This window comes from Hirundo rustica, chromosome 8 (assembly GCF_015227805.2).
Source record: "Hirundo rustica isolate bHirRus1 chromosome 8, bHirRus1.pri.v3, whole genome shotgun sequence".
Lineage (NCBI taxonomy): Eukaryota > Metazoa > Chordata > Aves > Passeriformes > Hirundinidae > Hirundo > Hirundo rustica.
In genome coordinates, this window is record NC_053457.1 from 22,734,524 (window position 1) to 22,746,721 (window position 12,198).

At 45.4% G+C, this 12,198-nt stretch overlaps 1 protein-coding gene across 1 annotated transcript in view; it reads left to right on the forward strand.

The window, feature by feature from the left end:
- FBXW4 (F-box and WD repeat domain containing 4) overlaps positions 1 to 12,198 on the forward strand; it is a 59,120-nt gene that overhangs the window by 44,834 nt on the left and 2,088 nt on the right. Inside the window, exon 6 of the mRNA XM_040072024.2 lies at positions 679 to 744. Within this exon, the coding sequence (XP_039927958.1) occupies positions 679 to 744 (66 nt within the window). The remainder of the gene's footprint in view (positions 1 to 678; positions 745 to 12,198) is intronic.

Below are 12,198 nucleotides of genomic sequence, written 5' to 3' on the forward strand. Positions count from 1 at the left end.
ACTTCTGGAGCCAGCATGTGCAGCAGGGACATAGCATTGCCAAGATGACTTTGGAATGGACTCTGCTGGAGGATGTAAGCTGAGCCAAATATTGCTGCAGGAGAGCTGTGCTGCCTCTAACAGAGAGTGCCTGAGCACTGGGGAGGGCAACTTGATTCAGCTTTGAAATTGGCCCTGCTTTCAGCAGGCTGGACCAGAGACCTCTATTCTATGATTCTTTAGGCCTGTGGTGCTGCAGCCAGTTCACGATTGTACTCAGAAGTTGCCAACAAATAAAAGTGAGACGTGAAGTAGGAAATAACAGTATTTATTTCTGCATCTACAGCACTGACTGTGTATGAAATATGCTGAGTACTGTACTGACTTGTTTGAAAATGTTTACAGCTGTTCCTGTTTAGGTTTTCCCTTTGTGTTTACAAATACAGCTTTATGTCCTGCCAATTCTCTGCAGTTGTGACCTGCTGCATCTGGGAAGCTCAGCTAGTGAGAGTCTTGTGGCAGCTCTCCCTTTGCTGCTGCCTGTTCCATGTGAAATATGGTGGGACATGCTGAAATCATCTTGAACCAGAATTCAAAGTCTGGCTTGTAACCTGTTTTCTCTGTCTTGCTCATGCACTTTCTTCAGAACATGAGGATTAGTAAGTGTTTTTTGTTTATTTCTTTGTTTTTTTCAAACAGCTCATTTGTGACGGGGACAGCCTGCTGTGGACACACCTCACCTCTGAGAATCTGGGACCTTGAGAGGTGAGTGAGCTTACAGGTTACAGGGAGGGATTTGAAAAGAAAAGTGAATAATAGTGTAATATTGGAAACGCTGCAAAAGGGTGTAATTCCTTTTGTCAGTATAGGCAATGGATGATTGAAGATGAGATGTGTTGCGGAGTGGGGGACAAAGCAGACTGGTGTGGAAAGGTATATGTGGGGAGTGGTTCTGGTTCAGTAACTTGGCTTTTCTTCTGAGCTTTTCCAGTTGATGGCACAGCCATCCTGGTTTCTTCCCATTACCTGTATACAGTCAAAATTTACCCATTACACCCTCGTTTTCATCTGTCTCTGTTGATGCCTCAGCCAGAGGAGGTGAGGAAGGTGATCCTTATCCTCCCATTCATCCACTTCTCTGTGGTGCTGGGAAGCCAGAGGCAAACACAGGCTCTGAAGTCACCTTGTGCTGGCTGGCAGTTCCAGTAACTCAGAGAGGTGAGGTGTGGCAACACGTTATCTATGGAAGTGACTTAGGCACGTTGTCTTCTCTTTGTCCTAATAAGCACTGAGGAGGTTAATTGCTGTGGCCTCTGATTTGGGGTCTTTGAGTACTTCCTGTTTGGTGAAGGTGCTGACCTTAGCAACTGGGGAAATGTTGTTCTCAAATCTTGATGTGAGACTCAACTGCTGACAAATTTGAAACTCTCAGCCTGAGGGTCTTAGTGTAGTGATGGACAGATAGCAAATATTTCATGGGATTATTGGAATGGCAGCCCTGCCTTCCAGGACCAGGATACTCTGGGTAGGAGTGGCACAGCCCAGATTATCCAAAGGAGTGCTGTCAGGATTGAGGTGAGCAATGGCAGAAAGGGGCCTGAAGGATGTCAGTAGAGCTGTATTTGGGGAAAGGGGGTGGAGGAGGGTAGGTCTGAGACCAATTGCTTTCCAATCTATAGTTTAAATAGTTTAGATTGTTTAAGTCAACTGTATCAAATACAAATTTAAACCAGATGTTTTTTCTCTGAAGCAACAAAAATACTTTGCAACAATGCGTCCTACAAAGGACAAGCTGGAGCAGGAAAGAACACCAGTGCATTTAGTTACGGTGCATGTTTCTTAATGACCCATCCAGTGGTGCCTTTGGAATACCCCAGAAGGATGCAGGCTGTGCTGTGATACCCCTGCTCATCAAGTCTTCTGGCTGTTCTTGAATAGAGGCATCTGACAGGGGTGAGGAGATGGGCAACCCTCTCCCCCCTGCCCCAGCCTTTCTGACAGCCTTTCCCAAGGAAGCCTGAAGAGATAATAAAGCCGTGTAGAAAATAGGATTAAGGTAATGAACAAGCACAGCAGAGTTTGATCTTTCAATAACGTAAAAGCCTGAGTGACAGGCAAATAAAAACGCCAAAGCAACCTAGGCCACTGGGCCTCTGTTGAAATGGCTAGAGTGTCAAACTTATTCTTCCCTCTTCACCTGTCACAGCTGGAATGCACCATGCCACTGGGTCAGAGACCTGTGTGTGTCAACATGTGCAGGGCAGGAGGCTGAGTAGGAAGCATGGCTGGGACTTTAGCATGTGAAGCTTGATGTCGTCATTCATAGAAAAGGAGTACAGAGCTTTCCTTCCAGGTCTTGACTCTCCATAAACTGTTCATCTTCGAAGCAGAGCTTTGGATCCATCTTTAAAGGCTCCAGTGATTGCCAGAAGTGATCTTGTAGGGAGTGCTCCTTTGAGGCTTTTGAGTGTTGTCTCCCTGGTCAGACTTCAGGATTGACAGTGCAACATGAAAACTTAAAATCTTAGAGGCATCCAGGACTTAAAAACTCCTCCTGTGCTCAATGTGTCCTGATAACATCTGGTAGGCACAGCCAGGGCCTCTGAGTTTGCTGCGTATCCTTTTCTTGCGTCCACGAAAGGGCCCAGAGGCTGACCCACAGAGGCTGAACATGGCAAGGATATTATGTCTAAGAACAGAATCCAGGTAACTTCTGTCAAAAAAAAAAAATTAGGCAGAGTAGAATGATGCATAAGGTGTGTTCTTGAAAACCACGGGATCCTTAGCACCACTGAGGTGTTTAGTGCTGTCCAGGATCAGTTAGTTCAGTTAGGGAAGTTTTCTTTGCATTGGGGGGTGAGTAAGTTACAGTACAACAGTTTCTGTGCCATTCTCTTCCATTGGTGTAGGTGGTCTTTTTACCCAACAGCTGAGAGCTGGAACGTGCTACAAGAGGATTTAAAGCTTAAATAACCTTTTGTGTACTGATCATCTTAGTTCCAGGCCAGATAAGTCCTTGGCTGGTGCTTGTCGCTGTTGGTCATGGTATGTTTTGTATTTATGACCTTCGCTGTTCCCTGACCCTGAGGCAGCCACTCTCATCCCTCCAAGTGGAAGGGGATAATATCTTCACCTGTAAATATGTCCTGTGCTTTGAAAAGGGTTTGGTTGGTTTTGGTGCAGAGGAAATTTTTACTGGGGAAAGGAAACGCCTCTTGCTGCATCCCACTCCCACAACTGTCTTTCATTTCTGACTCTGCTGAGATGATGGTGTTGGATCAAAGCCACAACAGGCAGCAACAAGCAATTGTCAAGGGAGTCTAAAGCAGGGGAATGACTGCATAATGCCAAGACACTGTCTCTGATGGCTGAAATTCCAGCTGCTGCTACACCTGGCCCTGTCTTCTGTAATGAAGGAGGATTTCGATTTTTTTTTTCTTATGCTTTTGAAGCTGGCTAGCTGCACTTCTGGAGGATGTCTCTCACCCCACACGTGCTACATTGTACCATCTGATTGTTTTTAGATGTGGGGAAGTGGCTGTGCACTTATTCTTGCTCTGGATCAAGGTGTGTGTGTGTGGAAGGCAGCTGTAAGTTCAGTGATTAGAGGCCTGAAAGGAGAGCAGTGAGCAGTACAGCCCACGCGATACTAACTGGTGTCCTTGCATCAAGTATCAGGGCTTGCTGACTCCCTGTGCTCTTCCAAGCCCCCTTATCCTTCCTTTAGTGAAGGATATGGTGGCAGCTGCCCCTCTTGTGGGTCAGGTTCCTCTGCTCACTTTTTTTGCCTTTTTCTATTCAGACTGTCCTGTCTTGTTTGCCAGTGTGAGTGTGTGGCTCAACAGAACAGCCACTTAATGGTAAGCAAGAGAAAAGGAAACCTTATTCAGATCCTCCTCCTCTTTCTTCTTCTTTCTATTGCCTTTGGGAGTTTAAACTCCTTGGAAGATGAGGGTCATGCACCACTGACAGCTCCACGGCCAGCATTTGTCATTTGCCTGCAGAGAACTGTTGCTTCCCATGTTATTGGGGTGGTCTTGCATGTTGTTAGGAGACAAATGCCTCTGTTTCAAGGATGCTTCTCCATAAGATAGAATACTCCAGAGGTCTCTTTGCAGCAACTCTTGGAGCTATTCTGCAAAGCCTGACATTTGAAATGGACTGGTGATCTGTCTCACATGGTAGTCTTCAGGCTATAAACACTTTGAATGCACAAATCCTACAGTGTTCTTTCCTATGACATGACATGCTGCAGGGCATGAGAGCTGTGAAAACTGTACCAAAGTTAGCTGTGCCCTGCAAGCCACCCAGATCCTCCTTTTAAATATCCAGTCTTTGCCAAACTCCTCCCCACTTTTGAAGGTATTTTTGGCAGAGTGGAGATTTTGTTTGTTTGTTTTCTGGGATTTGTTTTGTTTTGTTTTTTTTAAGAACCCTCTAATTTCTTGCTCAGTTTTTCTCCCGCTCCTGAGCCCTTTGAAAGTAGCTTTATGCCGTCACTGACACCAAACTGACACTTTGCGTTTCCCCACTTCTTATCCTTTTATGGCAACAGATGTTGAAATTTTGTATCCCTTTTATCTGTCCCTCTTTGCCCTCTTCCTGTAATTAGGTGTCCCTTGTTAGCAGTACAAAGTGGCCCGGTTTGCTGCCTGGCCTTTTGAGCCATTGTGTCAGAGCTCATTTTTTTCCTCCTCTTTTCGGAAGAGTTCCTTCCCCCTTAAGTAATAGGCAGGGTGTGGGCCCGAGCTGTGGCTTTTTCTTGTTTCTTTGTTCTCCATTTATCTCTGCCACCTTTTTCAAAGAGATGGAGAAAAAAAAGTAGAGAGTACAGAGAAGGGGAAGATACAGAGTTGCTTTTTCTTGACCATCAGGCCCCCCTGCTCTTCAGGTGTTCAAGGCAGGTGCCTTTGATGTCTGCAGGTTTTGGGGAGGTGGGAGGTGGAGGATTCGTGAGAGTGACTTGGGGGTGGAGGAGGAGGGAGTTTCAGGGGTATGGATGGTGCCCTCAGCAGAGGGTTGGGGAGGAGTCTCAGGTAGCCAGGCAGCTGCTGAGCAGGTTAGTGATCTGTTCTGCCTATAGTGCTATTGCGCTGTGCTCTTTCTTTCCAAGAGCCAGCTTGAGTCTTACCATCCTAGGCAGCTGGTTGATGTTTGTTAATGTGCTGCTGCTGTATCTCTAGTGTGTGTTTCCATGGGTCCCTTGCTAGGTTACATCTGTCTGGGCCACAGAGGGGGCAAGAATGAGTTTCTATCTTTTCAACTTTTGCCTTGTGTTGATCTGCATCCATTTTGGTGGCTCTTCAGAGCCGATGGAGTTAAAATTTGTGCTCCGTGTACTGGTCTTAAACAGCAAGTGTAATTTGAGAGTTGAAGCATATAGCACTGAACACCCTGATCAGCTGATCACTATTGATGATTTCCTGTTTAAATCCCATCCTTCTTTACTTTGTCTCCTGTTGTGCTCCAGTTTTTTAATTGTGTGGAAGTAGATGAGTGAAATGAGAATCTGCAGATCTAGTTCTTGGTTATAAGTCTTGTTGAATGTTTTCAATAAAAGTTTTTAATGTAGAAACTTGGCTCAAGGCTTCTTAGTGTTGTGTTCTAAAATAATTTCTAGAGAAGAACATTCTCTCCACAGCCTTGAACTCCAATGTTTACACAAGTTTGAGACCCTCTAATTTAATCACCAAAAGAGCTGTTGGGTGAAGGAAGCACATATATTCAGAACTGGAGTTGCTAGATCAAAAGGAAAGGTAACTGGTGTGTGGGGAGTCTGTTTCACCCAGGGATTTAAACTGGATTTATCCAGTCACAGAGAAGTGGGTGCATATGTCTGATAACAGGAGAGACAAGCAATAGCAAATATTATCCTGTCACTGATACCAGTTTCACAGGATTTGGGAAGCAGAAGAATAAATGCAGTAGATGTGGAATACTCTTTCTGGCCCTGATTTTCTATACATTCTTATGCCAGGCATCTTTTTTTGCCAAGGAAACTCCTCCAGGTTTTGTGGGAAAGAGGCTTCCCATTCCTTTCAGACTTGCATTTCCTTCTCAGCATCTCTGTCTTGGCTGAGTTTTAAATCACACTGACCAATCCAGACCTTGAGATCTTGAGTGTTGTTGGAAGCAGGACACCAGGCCAGCTTGAGCCCATTCTGGAGAAAGCTTGCTGTTGCAGGGAGCCTCTTAAGTGGTGGTTTCTTGGATGTCTGTCCCTTTTAGAAGACTTTGTTGTGTTCAGAACTCTGTCTCCTGTATGTAATGGACAGCTTCAGTCTTGTCTGTGCAATGTATTCCCATGGTATGCATGTTTTCTAGAAACTGAAGCCTTGTTTTTCTTAACTGATTTCTGGTTGGGTTTTGGTTTTGGTGACACAGTATTTCTGAACTGTCTCACATAAGCTGGGCATCTTCTGCCTTCTTTTTGTTAAGAGGGCTTTAATCCATCTTAACCTAAATGTAAAATCATTGTAAGGAGAAGCATACAGGTGTTTATCCTAAATCCTTTCTTCCCCATGGCAGTCTTGGCCCTGTCACACTAGAAAGGACCATGATGCCAGCTCCTGCCTTTTGGATGTGTGCAGGTTCAGAGCATGCTGCGGCCTTTGAACTCTTGTTCAGGCATATTTATGACAACTTTACAAGGCCCTGAACAATCAGAGAGCATGGGTGGGGGCTGGACACTCCAAGCACATCAATCAGTTTCATCCCTCTGAGCCAAAGCAAAAGTAATCTTTATTTTTCCCTGGGTTGAGAGAGAATCAACAGAGGCAAGAGAGAAGAATGGGAAGGAGTGAATGAGGAACCCCCTCTGTCACTGGCTAGTGGTAGCTCATTTAAACAGATGGCTTTGTTTTGATTTGGACTCTCCATTTTTTTGTCTCCCCATTAAAGGAGACCTGCAGAGCTCTGTCCAGAAAGGGAGCAATGCAGCCGCCTGTTCCCACACAAGTGGGGCGAAAGGCGAGAGGCTTTGAGAATTCCCTGCTTCTTTTCCTCGCCTCCTGCTTTTTCTCTTCCTCCAAGAAATCACAGTTTGAGAATTCCCCCCTACTCCTCCCGTTGGAAAGAAAGACAGAGAAGACATTCTTGACATTCTTTGCAGAGAAAAGGGGTTAAATGTCTGAATTTGGGGGTCACCATGTTATACAAATTGCAATCTAATCGTTTTTACAAGAACACACGTGTGCTAAGAAAAGGAGCCACGGACAAGAAAGAAAAGAGGATAGACAACCTTTTTTGTCCTATCTTCTTTTTTTTTTTTTTTTTTCCCCTCAAGGTTTTGGGCTATTGTCATGTCCTGTTTCTCTCCCCTCCTCACCCCCGAGAGAGAGAACATTGGTTTTATAGTTAAATTGGTTCGTAAAGCAGAAGGGCTTGGTGCCATTTCTGTTTGTTTTCCCAAATAAAAGACCCAGCAGGGTCTCTTTTGCACCGTTGTGGCTTTATTTGAAGAAACTGGCTTTTTCCCATAGCCCAGTGTGTCAGTTTATCCTCTGAACTTAACCTTACGGGAACCCGAACAACAAAAACTCACAGGGTCCCAGAGCTGGAAAGGTAAAGAAATTGTATCTTTTTATTGGACCATTTAAAACGTGTGTGGGCCAATTCAGAGAAAGCAGAAGAAAAGAAGGCAAAACTCCCTCTTCTGTCTCTCCCCTCAACACAATCTCAGACCGTTGTTGGTGTCTTTCCCCCCTACTGCCTCAAGTCCCTTCAGCTGCACTGAAGAATCAGAGAGAGGTATTTGCCCTGAAAATCACTTGAAACAGCATCTCTGAGCCATTTCACTTGGAGCTGCTCCCTCAGAATTCTCCAAGCCAATCCCACACCTCCCTGCAGGAATTAGTAGCCTGGTCTAAATGCAAGGGCAACTTCGGGGTAGGATAGAAGAATAACTTTGCCAAGGATCTGCATTTCTCCCTATGTGCAACAGAGATCTTTTTTGATCAAACCTTTTCCTTCTTAGCATAAGTTGCTGCATCAACTCAGTGCCTCAGCTGCTGTTGCAAAGCACCTGGAAGAGACTGCAGCTCAGCTCTTCTCTTTGGTTTTGGTGCTCTCTCCTAATTGGGTGACAGAAATTGTACAAATGCTGCACTTGGGATAATTATTTTTAAATTGATTTGTTTTCCTTTTTCTGTTTGATACTCAGTTCAAATATGCCAGGGTTTGGAACTGAACAGGGCTCTTTATACCCTTTTTATAAAGTGCATGCTTGCCACCTGTATTGTTTCAAATAGTTATTGGGGCTGAAATATTGGTTTGGAGTTCTGTTTGATTTCTGAATAGTCATCTGCTTATGTGCAATAGATTCTCCTCTTTGATGGATGATCACACTTCACAGATGGGGATTCCAGAGCAAATGAATTGTCCTCAGTTTTGCATATCTCTGTTTTCAACAGATGTTCAAAATTCAGCAGTTTCCTAGAGTTTGCATAGTTATATAATATCAATTCTAGTGAATTGGGATCACCAGAAATTGAGGGTAGGGGAAAAAAAATGTTGTTTCATTCCAGCTTTTGGAGTGTAGTTCTTGTGTACTGGAGACAGCTGGGCAAGATCCTCAGCAAATGGGCAGGTTCCAGGGAAGTAGGTGCAGACTTCTTCTGGACTCTGACTATCAGAAAGATCTCAAGGAGATCCTGAGCTTTTATGGCCACACAAATAGCTGCAGTGGTTTGGGAGGTATATAACTTTAACGTGGTGAAGCAACATCCCATGGGTTATCTGGAAAGTAACCATCTGGGCTTTGCCATGACTGATCTTACATTAGTGACTGAGAAGGAGTAGAACTTGAAGCTGTTTTTTTAAAAAGAACAAGAACTTAAAGAAACCAACCTGTTTCTTCCCTTCACTGTGCTTCCAGGCTGCCTGTCTTCTGGAGGTATCAGGAGAGCTATGCTCATGGCTAGATTTCTAGCATGGAATGGAAAGAGTAAAATGTGGAAATCCTGAATAAATACCTGATTTTAAGAGTAATTTTAAAAAGTCTTGAGGAACTTGGAAGTTGATCAGGATAAATCAAAGGATTCTCTATAGTGTCTGAACAACATGCTTTTCATTGTTGGACTCCTCAGTTGGATGCATTTACTAGGCACATGGACTTTGTTTAAATATCTTGTTCTATCACCAAGGAGTCCAGAGCCTGGTGCTAATACAACCTTCCTGTGCTAGGGATGAAATAGGCTGCTCGATTTGCTCTGGCTCTGTTCCTTGTCGGCTGGTACTGGATTACTGTCAATATTATTCAGTTTGTCTAGATGCTTAACAGGAAGTATGAAAAATTAGGATTATGAGATTCCTTGACAATAGAGGCCTACCTGTGTGTTTGTAGGTGCTGCATTGGCCCAGACAGCTTGTGGTTAAATTGCTGAAATTGAGAGCTCTTACTCTAGACTGATCTTCCCAGAAAACTTGAACTGTCACATTTGTGATTCTGCTTCACAGAGCTCCACTTCTGCAGAGTTGTATCTGTTGGTGCCACCCAGCACCGGGACTGAATGTGGGCATTATCTGACCCAGGCTGTTCAGTACAAAGACAAGCAAAGCTCCAGCCATCTGCACAGGGAACTACCTGGTTTGTCGGAAGAAGACCTGGGAGCGAAACAGCTACTTGCTACTGCTGGAGCACCATGGCAGGGTGGGGAGCTGGTGTGGCCCTTCCATGTTTGGTCTCACTTGTGACTAACCTTCACAGCGTCTAACGAAGATAGGGCCTCTGAAGTACTGAGGATTAGCCTGCCTGGGATTTGAAAGGTGTTTAGGTGAAAGAGGAACCACAAAGGAAAGAAGATGGCTGTTTCCTGCTATGTTTGGCTGGTGTTGGTGAAAAAGGTCCAAGACAGCTATGCCATCTCTTTCTGTCCCTCATGGAGAAGGTTATCTTCTATCCCTCTAAGCTGTTAGAAACCTGTTGCCTGTTAATGGGTTATCTTGATCGGTTATTAAGGATTAGATGTGGGTTTTGCTCCCAAGAAAGGGGAAGCTGTTCAGGTGTGAGGTTTGAGGGAAGAGAGTATTTGGGATCACAAAGAGTGGACAATTTGTGGGCACTAACTTGTGATCCAAAGACTGGAAGAACTGTTGTGGTAAAATTCCCTTCCCAGCATGGGCTCAGCGTGGGTGTGTATGCTGCAGGCACATAGAGCTGGTCTGGCATGGTGATAGCTGTCCAGGGACACCTTAACCTGCTGAATAAAGGGGAAATGCTAATCATGTTCTGCATCTTTTTCATCTTAAGTGTGCCCATGTCAGAACACATGGGTGTTTTGTTTGTATGCCCAGTGTAGAGCACAGTGAATTTTGGGCTGGTGTCAGATGGTTAAGTGCTTCACTGTAGCAGCTACCACGTTGCCTCTGTAAATTGCCAAAGAGCTGCTCCTGTTTCTAGGGGCTGCAACTCCCACCTGAGAGGTGCTTTGGCTGACCTGTTCTTGAGCCAGGAGAACCAAACTGATTAATAAGCCAGCAAAGCAGGGTTTACTTTGCTACAGTAGTTTGCAAATGTCTGTGCTTATTTTATGCCTACAGAGAAAGGCCAATCCTTTTCTTTTTTCCTCCCCTTTTTTGTTGCCTTTTCTTTCATTTTCTTTCATTTTTGTTGCCTGGGGTGGAAAGGTTGGGCAGTCTGGCCCCTTATGCATTTCACAGGTAGTCCAAGGATTCTTGTCTGGGAGAGCAGCTGACTCCTCCTCATACCTCTGTTGTATATCTTACAACTCTGGGCCACGCATACATCTTTTAGGATGAAGAAGATTTTGTGGAAGCCTTGGTAAGGGCTGCATGCATGTCCATTTGTCCTACTGGCTTTGCAGAATGGCAGATGGAGGGTATCTGTGTGCTTGGAAGGGCAGCAGCGTGCCAGAGCACTCGTGTCCATCCATGTCTCACTTCACGGTGGATCTGATGACCCATCTCTGCCAACCAAACCCCACTGCTCTTGCTCTCAGTGCTCAAACCATGAGTGCTTTGGCCTCTCAGCCCACAGACAGGTGCAGAATTGCTGCTGGGTTGGTTTACAAGTAACCTTCCAAGGGTTAATGTATTGTGAGAAGGTTGCAAGGGGCTGAAGCCTGGAATCCCCTCGATCCCTTGCCTGGAGAAACACAAAGTCCAATAAGCCAGCACCCCTGGATTCGTGTTGGGGGGGATTAATTCATGCACTTGATGTTAAAGCTTGTCCGAGAGGTTTGCATGGGGGGGCCATTGCTAGGGCTGGTTGGCCTCTCTAAATGGTTGCTAGGGCCCTGGCATCAAGGTCCAATGTAGCTGCCCACAGCCACGGTCACGGAGGGAATTACACAGCCACAAAGAAATTGTTATTCTACATAATCTGCTCTTTGGAGAGTGACTGTGGGGAAACAGGCTGGCCCCAGCATGCCGCCAGCTCTGTGATCATAGAAGCGTGCTGGCTGCAAAGATCGGCCAGGGCTCGCCTTCTGATCTGGGGACACCAGGGCTCGAGGCGCTAATCTGCTTTATCAGCGATTTCTCTCTCCTGACACAAAGGTGTTTACTTGTTTTAACATCTCCCAGGACTCTATTTCTCCTTTTGTGTGGTCTTTATCCCCCGACGAGGGCTTTAGCCCAGATTACAGACAGAATTAAGGCATTTGGCGATGTGCCTCAGAACTGTGTGATGCTGGATCAAGGAACAGAATGTAACAAAATAATGGAGGGAGATGCTGAGAGTGACCCCACTGCGGGATCCGTGCTGTTGGCTTTCAGGACTGCTTCATTGTCCTGAGAACCAGGAGGCTGTTGGAGAGGGGTGGCCCTGCAGCAGAGTTTGAAAAGCAGGTGCTTCGAGTTTTATTGTGTCCAGCATTTTTGATGTAGAGGGTGTGAGGAGAAGGAGGAGGAAAAAAATGAGGGTTTGCAATAGGTGGCCATTTCAAGCAGCTGGGCAGATTGTCCATTCCATTCCCAAGAGTCTGTCATATCTGAATATCACTGGGTGCTGCAGCAGGTGGAATGACACTGGGACAGGCTGTGCCATGTACCTTGATGCAATTCTGTGTGATCCAGGGAGGGGGCTCAAGCTTCTTCTTGAAGTCTGGCAGGGTGGGACCTCACCAGGCACCATCCACCTGGTGAGCTGCTGGTTCTGTACATGAACGAGCATCAGAGTGATACCACCACGAAGCACCCAACATAGAGCTTCATGGAGACCTTGCTTTTGCTCTTTCACTGCAAGTAAAGAATTAAAAA